General features: G+C 47.9%; 1 protein-coding gene across 1 annotated transcript in view; it reads left to right on the top strand.

The window, feature by feature from the left end:
* The window catches only part of ldb3a (LIM domain binding 3a), a 185,883-nt gene that overhangs the window by 55,680 nt on the left and 111,215 nt on the right, over window positions 1-18,988 (top strand). Inside the window, 1 exon segment of the mRNA XM_070865843.1 lies at window positions 18,654-18,805. Within this exon segment, the coding sequence (XP_070721944.1) occupies window positions 18,654-18,805 (152 nt within the window).

Genomic DNA, 18,988 nt, shown 5'->3' with positions numbered 1-18,988 from the left:
CAACTAGATTCAAAGCCATCAACGTTATTCACTTTGTGACTAGTGTTGTGTGTGTTCACTTCTGAAGCAGCATCTGACGGATGGCCAGATAGTGACACAGTGTAAGGACGTTCACTGCACCTACCAATCTGTCGGGATGTGATCTCGGGAGATCATTGTTCCCGTGTTTCCCCCGTGCCTGTGTAAGGTGCAGACACAGTTGAGGGTCTCCTGCATTAGTCAGCTGCTGCACTGGAGCAGAGGGTGCGTCTAGACAAGGTGCAGGTGGTGCATTTTGCTACACGTGTGCGTGCAAGGCTTGGCTCCATTGACCTGCTCTAGTTGGCCATATAAACCCAGTGGGTGGTTGTGTTATTCAGGCACCAGGCAGACCATTTACCGTTAACATAAGAAATAGGAGCAGGAGTCGGCCATTTGTCCCCTCGAGCCTGCTCAGCCGTTCAATACGATCATGGCTGACCTGATCCTGTGCTCTGCTCCACTTCCCTGCCCGCTCCCCATAACCCTTGCCTCCTTTATCGCTCAAAAATCTCTCTATTTCCATCTTAAATATATTCAATAACCCAGCCTCCACAGCTCTCAGGGGCAGAGAATTCCAAAGATTCACGACCCTCTGAGAGAAGAAATTCCTCCTCATTTCAGTTCTAAATGGGCGACCCCTTATTCTGAAACTATGCCCCCTAGTTCTAGATTCCCCCACGAGGGGAAACATCCTCTCTGCATCTACCCTGTCAAACCCCTCCATATCTTATACATTTCAATAAGATCACCTCTCATTCTTCTAAACTCCAGTGAGTATAGGCCCAACCTGCTCAACCTTTCTTCATAAGTCAACCCCTTCATCTCAGGAATCAACCCAGTGAACCTTCTCTGAACTGCCTCCAATGCAAGAAAATCCCTCCTTAAATACGGAGACCAAAACTGTACGCAGTACTCCAGGTGTGGCCTCACCAATACCCTGTACAGTTGTAGCAGATCTTCTCTGTTTTTATACTCCATCCCCCTTGCAAAAAAGGCCAACATTCCATTTGCCTTCCTGATTACTTGCTGTACCTGCATACAAACCTTTTTCGTTTCATGCACAAGGACCCCAGGTCCCTCTGTACTGTAGCACTTTGCAATCTCTCTCCATTTAACATGTGACTATTAAAAAGAGAAAGAGCTGAATAAAACCTGCAGACGGTTGGATGTCATTGATACAGCAGAGCAGGTCTCCAGTTGTCCTCGTTAATCCTTGCATTGGACCAAGACCTAGCTTTGTCAAGCCCGTGTGGTGGCTGGGGTGCAATGGCCACCACACGTTAAAAAGAATCCACGCACGTGCATCTTCCACCCTTCAGGATGTAGTTCGGGATCCGGAATATCATTGAAACACCTGTGAACTCATCCATTTTTGGCATGGAAGCAAGTCATCCTTGTTTCGAGAGACTGCCGATGATGATTGGGCTTCAGGAGCTTTGCCGAAAGCTCAGTTTTAGGCGTGAATGTAAACATACAATCTGAAACAAAGACTCTTTGCACAGTACCTGTGTGTATGAGTAAACGTGTTGAAATGAATGACTGGGCTGTATCTGGTACCCATCTCTTGTGGGATTGGCACAAGGTGATACAAACAAACGTCGACTAGATGCTTTAACTTGTAGCGACGATGGATTTGGTTCACACACTGAATGAAACATTCCTTTCAACTCTTGGAACTTGGGCACAGACATGGCAAATGGAATGTAATGTGGAGATATGTGAAGTTATCCACTTTGGTAGGAAAAATAGAAAAGCAGAATATTTTTTAAATGGTGAGAGATTGGGAAATGTTGGTGTTCAGAGGGACCTGGGTGACCTTGTACACCAATCACTGAAAGATACCATGCAGATACAGCAAGCAGTTAAGAAAGCAAATGGTATGTTGGCCTTTATTACAAGAGGATTTGAGTATAAGGGTAAAGACGTCTTACTGTAAATATACAGGGCCCTGGTGAGACCGCACCTGGAGTATTGTGTACAGTTTGGGTCTCCTTACCTGAGGAAGGATATACTTGTCATTGAGAGAGTGCAACAATGGTTCACCAGACTGATTCCTGGGATGGGGGGATTGTCCTATGAGGAGAGATTGAGTAGACTGGGTCTATATTCTCTAGAGTTTCGAAAAATGAGAGGTGATCTCATTGAAACATACAAAATTCTTACAGGGACAGGGTAGGCGTAAGGAGGATGTTTCCCCGGGCTGGGGAGTCTAGAACCAGGGGTCACAGTCTCAGAATAAGGGGTCGGCCATTTAGGACTGAGATGTGGAGAAATGTCTTCACTCAGAGAGTGGTGAATCTTCAGAATTCTCTACCCCAGAGGGCTGTGGAGGCTCAGTCGTTGAGTATATTCAAGACAGAGATTGATAGATTTTTGGATATTAAGGGAATCAAGGGATATGGGGATAGTGCAGGAAAGTGGAGTTGAGGTCGAAGATCAGCCATGATCTTATTGAATGGCGGAGCAGGCTCGAGGGGTCGAATGACCGAGTCCTGCTCCTAATTCTTATGTTCTTATGTATTAAAGGAGTCTTGCTGCTGGCTTCAATTGGAGCACAACGATAACTTACATTTATATAGTGCCTTCAATGTAGTAAAGCGTACCAAGGCACTTCATGAGTGTTATAAAACAAATTTGACACTGAGCCACATAAGGAGATATTACAGCAGGTGACTAAAAGCTTGGTCAAAGATGTAGGTTTTAAGGAGCATTTTAAAGGAGTAGGGAAAGGTAGAGAGGCTTCGGGAGGAAATTCCAGAGCTTGGGGCCTAGTCAGCTGAAAGCACGGCCACCAGTGGTGGAGCGCTGAAAATCGGGGCATGCACAAGAGGCCAGAATTAGAGGAGTGCAGATATCTCAGGGAATGGGGAGTTGTGGGGCTGGAGGAGATTAGACATAGGGAGGGGCGAGGCCATGGTGGGATTTGAAAACAAGGGTGAGAATTTTAAAATCGATGCGTTGCTTAACCGAGAGCCAATGTAGGTCAGCGAGCAAAGAGATGATGGGTGAGTGGGACTTGGTGCGGGTTAGGACACAAGCAGCAATTTTGGATCATCTCAATTTTATGGAGTGTAGAAAGTGGGAGGCCAGCCAGGAGTGCGTTGGAATAGTCAGTTCTAGAGGTAATAAAGACACAGATGAGGGTTTCAGCAGTAGATGAGCTGAGGCAAGGGTGGAGTCGGGCGATGTTACTTTGCTCTGTTCATGGACTTGTCTACTAGACACAGCATAGACTGATACAGAACAGAAGGAGGCCATTCAGCCCATCGTGACTGAGCCGGCTCTTTGACAGACCTATCCAATCTGTCCCACTCCACTGCTCTTTCCCCGTAGCCCTGCAAAGTTTTCCCTTTCCATTAATCGGAGAGGCTCCAGGCTTTCAGGAACTTTGCCTGATTCAGTCAGAAACACAGCAGTCAAATTGCGCACAGTTAGCTCCCACAAATAGCATTGGATGGTGTTGAGCTTCTTGAGTGTTGTTGGACCTGCACTCATCCAGGGATGTGGAGAGTATTCCATCACACTCCTGACTTTTGCCTTGTAGATGGTGGAAAGACTTTGGGGAGTCAGGAGGTGAGACACTCGCTGCAAAATACCCAGCCTCTGACCTGCTCTTGTAGCCACAGTATTTATGTGGCTGGTCCAGTTAAGTTTCTGGTCAATGTTGATGATAGGATATTCGGTGATGGTAATGGCGTTGAACATAAAGGGCGGTGGTTAGTCTCTCGCTTGTTGGAGATAGACATTGCCTGGCACTTGTGTGGCGCGAATGTTACTTGCCACTTATCAGCCCAAGCCTGAATGTTGTCCAGGTCTTGCTGCATGCGGGCACGGACTGCTCCATTATCTGAGGAGTTGTGAATGTAACTGAACACTGTGCAATCATCAGCGAACATCCCCACTTCTGACCTTATGATGGAGGGAAGGTCATTGATGAAGCAGGTGAAGATGGTTGGGCCTAGGACACTGCCCTGAGGAACTCCTGCAGCGATGTCCTGGGGCTGTGATGATTGACCTCCAACAACCACAACCATCTTCCTTTGTGCTAATGCAGCATCTCTCAACCTAGATTGTTGCATGATAGTTTAATCACTAAAAGTGGGTAGAATTCATATCCTTCGCTTAAACAAGGTCCTGTGAAGTGTTCTAGAGCCACACACAAGGATAACTGACCTGTTCCCCGGTCATCGTCACTATTGCTTTGAAGCCAGCTGCTCGGAGGTGTTTGAAACTGGTCCTAAATGGCTCTGATTTTCTCTCGCTCCTCCTTTCCTTTGGGGGAAACACATGCCCCTGGCTTGGTGCCGCAGTACAAGTTAGGGAGGAGAAAGTAAACCAGCCTAAAGTAGGTGGCACTGCTGTGTCCAGCATCCTGCGTTACTGGCTCTGAAAACACTTCTTTTAACGCATTGTCTTTGGGCCACCGATTCGCAGGGAAGCTTTAAGGCCAAGGGCTCGATGTGTTAATGTCCCGGCAGGGAGCCAAGGACGTCTATGATCCCATTTGAGAGTTTCATCCCGACCCCTCGCCTCATTGTCTGCTTCTTCTGGTGTCAGAGCCGCTTGTGGCTCGAATGTCCTGTCCTGGTTGGCCTGTTTACGCCAACTCTGCCCGCTTGGAATCTGCAGCTGTTGCTTAGTCTCGCCGTCTGCATGAAATATGTCGGGCGACGGGGGCGTGGCCTCAGGCCAAGTGATGCTGGATTCTCGCAATACCCAGATGGAGTTTCCTAATGACAGCAGCTGAAACACGGCCCCTCCCCCGCCCCCATTTTACAGCTCTCACTGAGGACAGTCCCACGGTAACGGAAGTCATTGGCCTACCTGCAAGCTGTCCTCCTCACACAGGAGCTTACAACTTTCGCGTCCTACAACACGCGACAGACTCTGATCAACGACCAGTGACCCCGGGACTGACGCTTCCAAATCTACGCCCTGAAAAGTTTTAAAATGCTGTCCGATGGTTTGTGTGCTCCGTCACAGTTCCAAGGGGAGTTGGCCTCCAAAGCAGCTGGTTCGTCGTGTTAGGGGTACACCCACCACTTTCTCCTTGTGACAAATAACATTTATCTAAATATATTTTTTAAAGCAACAGTAACTCGATTTTTAAGTCGGAGACACTGGGGGAGATATTCAGCTTCGCACCGGGCATGAACCTGGTGACTGTGGATCATCCACCCGTTGGAGAATCCCTTGGATTTTTATTTGCGTTGGGTTTTAGTGGAAATGTAAATCGGGCAGTTTCTATAACGAGGGGCCGATTTCCCCCAATGCCAGATTTACACCCGGGCCCCAAGAGGAATATCTCGAGGTTTTTTTTATTCGTTCCTGGGATGTGGGCATCGCTGGCATTTATTTTTTTTTTAAATTCGTTGCCAATCTTTCCAATTCTTTGTCAGATCACAAACGCCAGAGGTCACCTTGCACCTGTCAAGGATCACTCTGCGCCAATGCTCTTAGCCAAAAGGCCTCGAGCCCAAGCACCGTTCCTGGAAGTACTGCAATACCAGGTTCGTGCCATAGAGGTGGATGGGTCAAGCCCCCCACCCACCTCCATGGAGGTGGATGGGTCAAGCATCGCTAGCATTTATTGCCCATCCCTAATTGCCCTCGAAGGTGGTGGTGAGCCGCTGCCTTGAACCACCAGTCCGTGTGGTGAAGGTGTTCCAACAGTGCTGTTAGGGAGGGAGTTCCAGGATTTTGACCCAGTGATGACGAAGGAACATCGAAACATAGAAAATAGGAGCAGTAGTAGGCCATTCGGCCCTTCAAGTCTGCACCGCCATTCAATATGATCATGGCTGATCCTCTATCTCAACATCATATTCCCGCTTTTTCCCCATACCCCTTGATGTCTTTTGTTTCTAGAAATCTATCCCTCTTAAATATATTCAGTGACTTGGCCTCCACAGCATTCTGTGGTAGAGAATTCCACAGGTTCACCACCCTCTGAGTGAAAACATTTCTCCTCATCTCGGCGATGTATTTCCAAGTCGGGATGGTGTGTGACTTGGAGGGGAACGTGGAGGTGGTGATGTTCCCATGCGCCTGCTGCCCTTGTCCTTCCAGGTGGTAGAGGTCGCGAGTTTGGAGATGCTGCCGAAGAAGCCTTGGCGAGTTAGTCTGCATGAAGAGGCTGGTCACTCTTCAGCAGAAATTCATTATTATAAAGATGTTTGGACCAAGGTGTGAATGAAACCGTATCATGTAAATGTTATGGAGGGGTGGTGGTCAGTTTTGAGTGTTTAGATTTCTGGACAGGGTGGGGTTTCTGCTTTGTGTACACCAGCAGACTATTTTTTTTGCCCATTCAAAATAAATGGGATTGGGATTTGGAGGGGTGGTAATCAGGAGCTGGCATTATTCGAAAACCTTGGTCTCTGTTGAATCCTAGAATCTTACAGCACAGAAGGAGGCCATTCGTCCCATTGTGCCCATGCCGGCTCTTTGAAAGAGCTCACCAATGAGTCCCACTCCGCTGCCCTTTCCCCACAGTCCTGCACATTTCTCCTTCTCAGGTGTGTTTAACTTCTCAAGAGTATTTCGTGTTGTGGGGTCCAAGCGATTGTTCCTTCGAGCACGATCGACTGAAAAGAAAAATGGACCGAAGTTTTGAGAACGTTTTAGTGGTTAGCAGTTCAGCCAGGTGCACAAAATTCCAGGGTATTGGAGGACTCCTGTCTGCCATGTGTGACCTCAGCCAATTATACGCCAAGCCTGCACATGGATCACCAAAGAAGAGGAGGCGGCTCATCTGATTCCTCCAAAGAAGCCGTTCTATTTCAGGAAACTAAAAAAAGCTGAACACGACATTCTGAAGAAGGCAAATTAACCCCTTGTGCACTGTTTCCCGTTCTCTCATACAGGCGCTGTGCTGCTCAGCAGTTCTACCTTTATTCTTTTTTAGCTTCTGCACATCACTTATGATTTTCAATAAATTTGATCAGTAATTTAACCCGTGTGTTGATGTCTTCTGCCAACAAATTGCCAGGAGACCTGGTGGGCAGGTTGGCTAAGCAGTTTGCAGTTGGTGTGTGGAGAGTAGAGGTGTTGCTCACTTTCAGAATTCTGATTAGGGAATCAAGCTGTGCGTGCAAGAAAAGTCGTTTTGGTGAAGGCGGGACGGAGATGGTCAGACCGTCCCCGTGGCGCGCAGTAATGCAGATGGTCCCTGTGATACGCAGTAATGCAGACGGTCCCTGTGATGTGCAGTAATGCAGATGGTCCCTGTGACGCGCAGTGATGAAGACGGTCCCTGTGATGCGCAGTAATGCAGACGGCCCCGCGACGCGCAGTAATGCAGACGGGCCCCCGTGACACGCAGTAATGCAGACGGGCCCCCGTGCCGCGCAGTAATGCAGATGGCCCCCGTGCCGCGCAGTAATGCAGACGGTCCCCGCGACGCGCAGTAATTTAGTCGGGCCCCATTGGTGACGGCCCCTCTGATGTCAGACTCTGACGTGCAATTCACGTTAAGTGGGATGGTGCAGCCAGTATTGTATTCAATACTGTGCATAAACCTGAGCTCATCTAAAACTCTGCAGCCCATGTGCTAATTTGCACCAAGCCCCGTTCGCCCATCACCCCCTGTGCTCACTGACCTACACTGGCTCGGGCATTCCCTGTAAGCTGAGCGGTTGCTTAGAGCTCCCACGCAGCCACCTTTTAAATAGAAAAACCACGTGTGTGCGGTATTGTGAATGGGCTGCACAGCCTGCAAAATAAATGACAGCCAACACTGATTGGCTCCCCAAACACCAACGCCTCAGTTCTAAAATTCTCATCCTTGTTTTCAAATCCCTCCATATCTCTGTAATCTCCTCCAGCCCCACAACCCCTCGAGATCTCCGCACTCCTCCAACTCCGGCCTCTTGTGCACCCTCCACTTCCTTTGCCCCACCATTGGTTGCCATGCCTTCAGCTGCCGAGGCCCCCAGCTCTGGAATTCCTTGCCTAAACCTCTCCTTCTCTCTAACTCTCTTTCCTCCTTTAAAACGCTCCTTAAAACCTACCTCTTTGACCAAGCACCTGTCCTAATATCTTGTTATGTGGCTCGGTGCCACATTATGTCTGATGACGCTCCTGTGAAGCACTTTGTGATATTACACTACATTAAAGGTGCTATATAAATATTGTCCTTTTCAGTGGCATTTTGCACTGCCATCAGCCGAACCTGTTGAATCCCTATTTTTATGCTATTGGCTCAATATTTATTTAGAAACCATAGAACACTTTTACACTGCTCGAAGTTTACATGGGCGAAACAGAGTGCAGATCAGGTGCTCGCTGGATATAATGGTTGTCCAACAGCAAACCAGCGATCCTAATGAACTCTGGGCTGTGCTTGATTGGCCCCGCCTGCTGCGAATGTGTCATATCTGATGCTCATTGTGGCGTGGTCATGCTGTGATCCCAGTTCCTGTCAGTCACACGGCGAGCCCACGAATCCGTGCAGGCAGGATGTGTGTGCTGAACTGGGGCACTCGCTCAGCATGCCAGGCTGTGCGATGTTACAGCTGTGAACGAGCCCCAGCGCTGCATGGAATGAGAACCAATCAGTAGAACGGTAATTCGAAGCTTTCGACCTTTTGTTATCTCGAGGTAAAGAATGTCTGACCTTTTCATTGCATGGAGAGGCTTTTGACAGCACACTTGGCTCGAATAAAGCCGCCTTCCCGGTGAGATGCTGGCTTTGCAAGTGACCTGTGGCACTGAAAGGCCGGAGCCCACAACCATTGTCCAATTTGATTTGATTATAGCTGCACTTGTTGTTGTAGCCTGGGTCTCGGGGCAGAGAGCAAACTGCACTGCTCTCCCACACTTACCCCTCTACAAATAGGGTGGCCAATCCTCCATTAAAGACTAATCTCCCACATTACAACAGTGAGTACACTCCAAACGTACTTTACTGACTGTAAAGTGCTTTCAGACGTCCAGTGGTTGAGAAAGGCGCTATATAAATCCAAGACTTTTTTCCTGGACAGTGCTGTATTTCTATATCCTCTTTAACATCATAAAACATCCCAAGGCGCTTCACAGAAATGTTTAGCAAAAAAGAAATTTGACCCCGAGCCATATAAGGAGAAATTAGAGCAGGTGATCAAAAGCTTGGTCAAAGAGGTCGGTTTTTAAAGAGCGTCTTAAAGGAGGCGAGAGGTATAGGAAGGGAATTACAGAGCTTGGGGCCCAGGCAGCTGAAGGCACGGCCACCGATGGTGGAGCGATGAAAATCCAGGGGAAAAAAATCATGGGGTCATTAATGAAAAAAATTGTGGGTTTTTAAAAAAAATTCTGACAACACTTTCAATTATTAGTCATGAAAATATTGGCAATGGGAAAAATGGCCGTTTGACAGTCAAGATTCATTCAATCGAGTAATGAAGAGTTGGTTCACTTTCCAGTGGCTGTGGGAAGGCAGGGCTCCGCGAGATGGACGTGTTGGGCAACCATTGGCTGCAGCAGGGCGGTAGGAAACAAAAATTGCATTGATATAGCGCCTTTCGTGACTACCGGACGTCTCAAAGCGCCTTATAGCCAATGAAGTACTTTTGGAATGTAGTCACTGTTGTAATATAGGAAACACGGCAGCTAAATTGCATACAGCAAGCTCCCACACACAGCAATGTGATAATGACCAGATAATCTGTTTTTGTTTTGTTAATTGAGGGATAAATACTGGCCAGGACACCGGGGATAACTCCCCTGTTCCTCTTCAAAATAGTGCCATGGGATCTGTTACGTCCACTTGAGAGGACGGGGCCTCGGTTTACCATCTCATCCGAAAGACGGCATCTCCGACAGTGCAGCACTCCCTCTGCACTGCACTGGAGTGTCAGCCTAGATTAGGAGGGCGGCACATGATAAACCTCCAGGAATACAAACCCTAATGTAACATGTCTGTGTGCGCTGTGTGTATGTGTGTGTTGGGGAGTGGGGAGAGTGGGTCTGTCATTCCATGTGTTCGCTGACTCCCCGTCATCATCATCATAGGCAGTCTCTCGGAATCGAGGAAGACTTGTTTCCACTCTTAACACGAGTCCTTAGGTGGCTGAACAGTCCAATACGAGAACCAGTCTCTGTCACAGGTGGGACAGATAGTCGTTGAGGGTAAAGGAGGGTGGGACAGGTTTGCCGCACGCTCCTTCCGCTGCCTGCGCTTGATTTCTGCACACTCTCGGCGATGAGACTCGAGGTGCTCAGCGCCCTCCCGGATGCACTTCCTCCACTTAGGGCGGTCTTTGGCCAGGGACTCCCAGGTGTCGGTGGGGATGTTGCACTTTATCAGGGAGGCTTTGATGGTGTCCTTGTAACGTTTCCTCTGCCCACCTTTGGCTCGTTTGCCGTGAAGGAGTGACACATTGATAAATGCATCTACACGAGCAGGAACAGCAGGGTGCGTGCGTCATGATGTCTACACCAAGAGGCGCTGCGAGTAGCAGAGCAGCGAGTTCGCTGATTCTGGGAATGCCAGTAACATCCGGGCAGATGTAACAAATCACGAGAGGAAATCTGTGTTTCTTTTAAAGTTCAAATGAACAGTTTCGACTGAGGGTTAATTATTTTAAAAGTGCTTTGCTGTGGGTTTTTCAGCCCCTGGCTAGACTTCAAAGAGCTTCAAGTACCTCATCCTAATTAGCATAATTAGTTCATTTTCTTTGAAAGTAAGGATGGCCTCCATGGTGTAGAATCTAATTTCCTGTAACAACAACATCTTGCATTTATATAGCGCCTTTAACATAGTAAGAACATCCCAAGGCGCTATATAAATAAACAGGAGTGTAATCAGACAAAATTTTACATTGAGCCACATAAGGAGATATTAGGACACATGACCAAAGGTTTGCTCAGAAGTAGGTGTTGAGGAGAAACCTAAAGGAGGAGAGAGGGAGGGAGGGGTTGGGGTGGTGGTGGTGCGTGGTGAAGAGGCTTAGGGAGAGAATTCCAGATAACGGAAGATTTGCATGCCTGGAGTTATGTTTTGTGGATTGACAGTTGACATGGTTGTCTTGTTTTGCTAATTGGTGTTCATTGTAGGTACCTCACTACCACTTCTCTCGACCCCTCCACGGTCTCTAAATTGTCAGACTGCTTGACCGACATCCAGATCTGGATGAGCAGAGATTGTTTCCAACCGAATATTGGGAAGACCAAAGCCTTTGTTTTCAGTCCCCGCCACAAACTCCGTTCCCTAGCCACTGACTCCATCCCTCTCCCTAACATCTGTCTGAGGCTGAACCACACTGTTCCCAACCTTGTTGTCAGATATGACCCATGAGCTTTCGACCACATATCCGCAGCATAACTTAAGACCGCCTATTTCCACCTCCGTAACATGCCCGTCTCCACCCCTGCCTCAGCTCATCCGCTGCTGAAACCCTCATCCGTGCCTTTGTTACCTCTAGACTTGACTATTCCAATGCACACCTGGCTGGCCTCCCACATTCTACCCTACGTAAACATGAGTTCATCCAAAACTTGGCTGCCCATGTCCTAACTCGCACCAAGTCCCACTCACCCATCACCCCTGTGCTCGCTGACCTACATTGGCTCTGGTTAAGCAACAACTTGATTTCAAAATCCTCATCCTGGTTTTCAAATCCCTCCATGCCCTCGCCGCTCCCTATCTCTGTAATCTCCTTCATCCTCAAAGACCCACAAGATGTCTGCGCTCCTCTAATTCTGCCCTCTTGAGCATCCCTGATTATAATCACTCAACCGTTGGTGGCCATGCCTTCTGTTGCCTAGGCCCCAAGCTCTGGAACTCCCTGCCTAAACCTCTCCGCCGCTCTATCTCTCTTTCTTCTTTTAAGACGCTCCTTAAAAACTATCTCTTTGACCAAACTTTTGGTCACCTGCCCTAATTTCTTTTTATGTGGCTCGGTGTCAAATTTTTTGTTTTGTAACACTCCTGTGAAGTGCCTTGGGACGTTTTACTGTGTTAAAGGTGCTATATAAATAAAAGTTGTTGTTGTTATTGAAAGTGTCAGGTGATGTGCTCCCAAACTGCTGAGGATGGTGCCAGTGTTGAGGACCGAGCTTTTGTATGTTTAAAGAGTTCATTTCAATCAGCTTGTTGTATCCCTCCATTTTAAATAAATATACTCTTGATTTGTGCGTACTTTTATTTGGTGAAGCAATTGCACAAATGTATCTCGAACAGCAGGTTGCTCTCTCACCTCTCCGTTGTGGGGGTTTGGGTGCTAGTCCCATTCCAGGGACTTGAACACAAAAATCTAGACTGACACACCGGTGCAGTGCTGAGGGAGTGCTGCACTGTTGGAGGTGCCATCTTTCGGATGAGACGTTAAACCGCTGCCCTGTCTGTCCATTCTAGTGGATGTAAAAGATTCCATGGTGCTATTTGAAGAAGAGCAGGGGAGTTATTCTAGTGTCCTGGCCAACATCTATCCTTCAATCAACACCTCCAAAACAGATTAACTTACTGCTGTCTGTTGAGACCTTGCTCTGCACAAATTAGCTGCCACTTCTGCTTACATAACAGTTACTATACTTTAAAAAAAAAACAGATAATTAATTGGCCTGTGGACATGAAAGGCACTAGATAAATGAAACTTTTACTTTCCAAATGTACCAATCCAGCACTCTGAGGTGGGCCGAGCACAATGCGGATTGGAAATACAATGTTATGGAGTTGTGGTCCTTTCAATCACCTCAGTTCCCTTTGAGCTTGGCTTGCTGTTGGGTGCATGGGATTACTGTACGCGCCCTTAGGATTCCACACAACGCCTGTTTACCTTCTCATTAACCTGCCACTGGCCCATCTTCACTGTTTCGCGCTTGAATGGAAATATGCAAGGCTGAATGATTGATCTCGACCGGTCATGGGGTTGAAAGCAAATGGATTCCTCAAACTGTTGGGCTAAATGCTCACCGCATGCCTGATAATCTGCTGAGCAGCTCGCCTGCCTATTGTAAAACCTACCCGCTTTTTATGCCATTGATTTCAAAGGGTTCTATAAGCAGTGGCCAGTTGTAACGGAGAAGGTTTACTTAAAGAAACTGTGGGTCAGGCTTGCTGTTGGAAAAGCCCGAACTCCTAATTCGTGCTTCCTCCTTCAACACGGGGATGGGAGAGGGCATGGAATGGAGACTATCTCTGTGGCCTCATCGTTATTTGAACAGGCAGCAAGAATTTCCTTTATGGCATGCACCATTTCCTTTCCCATCCTTGGGTGAAACATCTGGCCTCCGTCTTGGTCTCGGGCTGGGATCTCTCCAGGCGGAGACCACCTGAGAACATCCTCTACAACTCCAGGGGATGTTGAATAAATGTCCCCTCTGCCCTGTTATCTGTGTCATACACACCGAGAGAAGATGGAGACTGTGGGGTCGATATCAACACCCCAGGATGGGCAGGAGAGGGTCAGGGTGCAGGTAACAATTGAATATTGTTACCCACCACAAACCCACCGCGTACGTGCCTGTTGCCATTTTTACAGCGGCGGGTTGTATGGTGTGTCTGTGTCCTATCTTGGGGAGGCAAGACATTTTAATGTATTTGCTTCATGGGTTCTTTGCTTAAGAATGCATAGCAACATATTGCTATTAAGAACTAGTTATTTTATTAGCAAAGGTTTAACAATCACACTACACATTACCAGTTCATCCACCAGGCTCACAACCACCTGCCTCATCGTGGATCCCCTGAACCCAACTAGCTGGGGTTTTATTGAGTCTTGTGAACATCATGTGACTGGCTAAGCCACTCCCAACTCAACAGCTCTACCTGCATACTCACAGGGCATACATTACAGGACACTTCATTCTACTATTTAAATTGGTCTGCCACTGTGCAGTTGGGAGCTGAGTTTAAATATCACAGCTGCCGGATGGATTTCCCAGGGCTCAGGAAACCCGGCAGCTCAATGGGAATAGGAATGGAAGCTGCTGGTTGCAGAAAGTAAGTGCTTTTTGGAGAACACTGCTTGTGAACCAGGAGGAGCTCCCGTTCCCCTCCCTCCTGATTGCCAGTCTAATACCCCCCCCCCCCGCACTTCAATACCGCAATTGCCAGGAACCGTCCCCAATGGCAGCTGGTCAATCTTGCTGGCGGCCGAGCGGGATACAGAATTTAAAAACTGATAGAGGTCCTGCGCGTCCCCTGGATTCTCCCACTCCCTCCCCTTAAACATCTGGCCCGATGTCTCTATCATCCACATATTGTTATAATGGTGGCAACTCTGTTGATTGTCATCCTCCCAGAAACGGGTGTTCCCAGTCCAGCATTGAACACCAAACGCCATGGGCTGAATATTCAGTTGTCTAACGCCTCAATTAGCGACCAGAGCTAATGCGAGCGTTGGAGCTTAGCGACCGGGAGCACAGCTTTTAGTGCCCCAACGGAAAATTCATCAGAGGCTCACCAGAGGCACAAACCAGTAGCGCTTGGTTGCTGACGATCGCTCCGATCCTGACGTATTCCTGGTGTGATGCCCACGCTTGCGCCCGGTCGGTAAATTAGTGTGGCTGCCTCATTGAGCGCCCACCAAGAACAACGTCTGGAAAAACAGTCGGTCCAGGCTTGCAGAGTCGTTAACTGGCGGCTACTTAAAGGGATGAGGAAGCGCTTCCCTCTGAGGTCACAGTCCGTGCAACATTTACACACAGCACGGTGTGTGAGCCTCCCAGTTTGCAGCGGCAGACAGACATAACAGTGCAGGTTGAAAATGAGTGATCTTGAAAACTTTAATGGGGGCATTACTATGCTGCGCCTTTAAGACTTTCCCGGGATATGATTCAGAGTTCCACGCATGCACAATGGGTCTGTGAAATGTACCAACCAAACTATCGCTCCCCCCCCCCCCCCCCCCCGCCACTCCCCAACTCTGGTGTGCAACGGGTGATTTATCGCCCTTGTCAGCTTGTCAACCGATTCTGACAAATTTCTGGGTGGGAGGCACAAACTTTTTTAAAGCGCTAAAAGTACCACTCCGCAACAGAGGCACGGCTGAATTTCTCCCCCCATCAGTGTAACAAATGGAGAACCTGTTGCAAAAAACGTGCAGAAACATAAAACATACATAGAATAACAATGGAATCCCAGGCGCTAGTTAAAGGATTTAATCCAACCGGGGGGATGCACATGACTTGGCCAAGAATGGTTGCAATTTACTCAAGCATTTCATGGAAGCTTGTGACTTGTATACTTGAGATAGTGTGGCCCGTTTTCTTACAATGCATTTTTAAACTTAATTCAGTCAGCGTTGAGTGAGTCCCTTTTTTATTTTGTGGATGTTCTTCGGCCAGTTTTGAGCCAGCCCCTCCAGTATGGCACGTAACTTTTGCCAGAGTTGCCCCAAGTCTGGCTGAGTGTCCACAGCAGGAAGAGTCCAGCAGCCGGTGCCATTGTCTGATGGATGTGGAGCAGGTGCAACGAGCTCTAAATTCACACTGACTCGTGTCGCCCATGAAGCACTTTGGCCGAGTCAGCAACACAGATATATTTATCACTTAACAAGGCTCTAGGGTCAGTTTTCCTCATAAAACGCTCAGTGGCAATGATAGATGGGAATGCGAGCAATTATCTGGGTCCTCCTGCTGCGATTATATATCCGATCATTTTGGCTTATGGTCGATGTGGCTGCAGTCTCCTTCGGAGAGAGGGTGGACTGTGCTTGGCATTTAACTGAGGCTTCCACAGACTTCTCCCCTCCGGAAGACTCGGCAACTCCCGCTGAGGTATGGCTCAATCACCCACAGAGCTCTGGTGCTTTACCCACGTGGCCAACGTGTTGGCTTGCCATTCAGCTGTGGTGGTCATCACAGCCAAGCCTGATTCTGTTCTCCCCTGACACACACTGTCTGGGTGTAGGAACCCTTCCTGATTATTACCTGAAGTTTAGTGGGGAACACAAACCTAGCGAAATGGCCGGGTGCCACTGATGAATAGTTTGCGTTGACGGGGATTCGCTGTGGGTTGTTTGTGAGGGTGCAGGAGGATGTGTGAATGTGGAAAATATCTACAACGTCATTTATATTTAGCCAATGCTCGCCTTTCAGTGACCAGCCCCTCTGGAGGATTCCTGCTCTCTGATTGGCTGAGGGCTCTTCTTGAGTTTAGCTGATGTAATGTATTTGCTTCATGGGTTCTTTGCTTAAGAATTCATCATAACACATTGCTATTAAGAACTAGTTGGTTTATTAGCAAAGATTTAACAATCACACGACACATTACCAGTTCATCCTCTGGGCTCACAACCACCTGCCTCATCGTAGATCCCCGAACCCAACTGGCTGGGGTTTTATTGAGTCTTGTGAACATCACGTGACTGGCTAAGCCGCTCACAGCTCAACAAAGCCGTGAGTATATCCACAGGGGCATACATTACAGCTGAAGACTTGGAACCGTTGGGGCAGCTACACCATGGGTAAGAGTGACCTGATTAAAGTCAAAGAGGCCATTCCCCCGTGACCTGTGTGATGGATGCAACCTGCTACCATGAACAAAGTTCCTGCGGCATGTGTTGGAGAATAGGGAGTTCTCCTGGGGTCCTGGCTATTGGTCCTTGCTCAAGAAAAACAGTTTTAAGTGATCGTGCATCTAGTTTGTTATTTGTGAGATGTTGCTGTGCACAACATGACTCCTGCATTTGCCCGCACTTCAAATAAATTCATTGTATGCGAGGTGCTGGGGATATTTGAGAGATATGGTAAGGGCCCCTTAGCCTTTTTTCTCTTTCTCTCTCTCTCTCTCTCTCTCCTATCGCTTTTTTTCTCTCTCTCTCTCTCTCCTTTTCTTTTCTCCCTCTCTCTCTCTCCTTTTCTTTTCTCCCTTTCCCTCTCCCGTTCTCTCTCTCTCTTCATTGGCTGTAAAGCGCTTTGAGATGCCTGGTGGTCATGAAAGGCGCTATATAAATGCAAGTCTTTTTTCTCGTTTTTTTTTTCTCTTTCTCTTTCTCGCTTGCTCTTTCTCTCTCTCGCTCTCTCTCTCACCCCACTTTAGATGAAGGATGTTGTTTGATTATATAGTATGACGGGAGACTGCAGTGTGAAGAGTGTCATTACTGTGCATTACTGACTGCCCTGTGCTGCCATTGGCTTTTCCCATTCTGTCAGGAGGCAAAAGGATTTCTGGTCACAAGGTTGCAGTATGTCTGGTTATTTGAATATAATTCCTTCAATCTATCTGTCTGATAATGTGTTCATTCCACCTGTGTTTGTGTGTGTGTGTGTGTGCTTATATTTTAAACTAAAATAAAATCTCTCGCCCTCTAATTAACATCTGCATCCCATCGTGTCCAATAAGGCTGATCTACAACGTGTATTTATATAGCAATTTTTGGGATCTCTCTGTTCTGTCTGCAAACATTATCCTAACCTCCTTCTTGCATGTTGTTTCACCTCCTCCCACCTTCATTCTGCCTATCCACTTCGACCTCTTCCGCTGACAAATCCAAACTCGGTACAGACTTCAAAAGCAGAATCTCATCTCCCCTGGGCTTTTTTTAGCTCTGTGATCAAAGACTGACCTGAGCTCTCGGAGCAATTATTTTTTTGATGGATTCTACACTTTACTGTCCTGTCCTTGCTTTCCATATTGGAGCAGTTTCTGATTCCACTTTTGTCTTAAGACTTAAGAAATAGGAGCAGGCCATTTGGCCCCTCGAGCCTGCTCCGCCATTCAATAAGATCATGGCTGATCTGATCTTGGCCTCAACTCCACTTCCCTGCCCGCTCCCCATAACCCTTCACTCTCTTATCATTCAAAAATCTGTCTATCTCCATCTTAAATATATTCAATGACCTTTGTCATTGCCTTTGTGTTTGAAATGTCTCAATAGCTAACTCCAACTTCAGACAACTTTTGTGAAATGCGGTATTTTCTGATCTGTCGATGGACTGTCACACCCATTGGCTGTCTCTTTGGGGAATGTGAACTTGCGATCTCCTAGCTATTGTGTTCTGCTGCCCTCACCTATTCTGTTTTCTTGGGTATGTCCTTATCACTTGTATCCAAGAGCAGGCTGCCCATACCAGTGTGATGGAATACTCTGCACTTGCCTGGACGAGTGCAGCTCCAATAACACTCAGGAAGCTCGACACATCCAGGATAAAAGAACCTGCTTGATTAGCACCCCATCCACCACCTTCAACATTAACTCCCTCCACCACCGGCACACCGTGTCTGCAGTGTGTACCATCTACGAAATGCACTGTAGCAATTCGCCAAGGCTTCTTCGGCAGCACCTCCCAAACCCGCAACCTCTACCACTTAGGAGGACAATGGCAGCAGGTGCATGGGAACACCACCACCTGCACGTTCCCCTCCAACTCACGCACCATCCAGTCTTGGAAATTTATAGTCGCTGGGTCAAAATCCTGGAACTCCCTCCCTAACAGCACTATGGGAGCACCTTCACCACACGGACTGCAGCGGTTCAAGAAGGCGGCTCATCACCACCTTCTCAAGGGCGATTAGGGACGGTCAATAAATGCCGGCCTTGCCAGCAACGCCCACATCCCAGGAACGAGTAAAGGAAATGAAGGGTTACACCTGAAATATTAGCCTGACCTTTTCTTTCAGATGTTGGTTGGTTTGCTGGGGGGGGTTTCTGTCGTTGTTGTTTTAATTTCAAGTTTCCAACATTCATGGATGCTTCTTGTCATTTCAGATAAGTCCAGGTAGCAAGGCGGCCCTGGCAAACATCAACCAGGGAGATACCATCGTGGCCATCGATGGGGTCAGTACAGAGGGCATGACCCACCTGGACTGCCAGAATAAGATCAAGTCGGCCAGCTACACGCTGAACCTGAGCCTCCAGAAGTAGGTGCAGCCTTGCTGGTGCAACGGGAATTGGTGAGGTGGGAGGAGAGTGAGGTTGGAAATGTTGGGTGCACATTGTGTCACAAACCCGAGAGCTGCTTTTGCCTGTTAGCTGAAGCCTCACGTTCCGGTCGACACTAACGTAGATGTGGCCCTATGGAGAAGGCGGAATGTCGTGGGCAG

This window comes from Pristiophorus japonicus, chromosome 22 (genome assembly GCF_044704955.1).
Source record: "Pristiophorus japonicus isolate sPriJap1 chromosome 22, sPriJap1.hap1, whole genome shotgun sequence".
In the NCBI taxonomy this organism is placed as follows: Eukaryota; Metazoa; Chordata; class Chondrichthyes; family Pristiophoridae; genus Pristiophorus; species Pristiophorus japonicus.
This window is presented reverse-complemented; position numbering and strand designations above follow the sequence as displayed.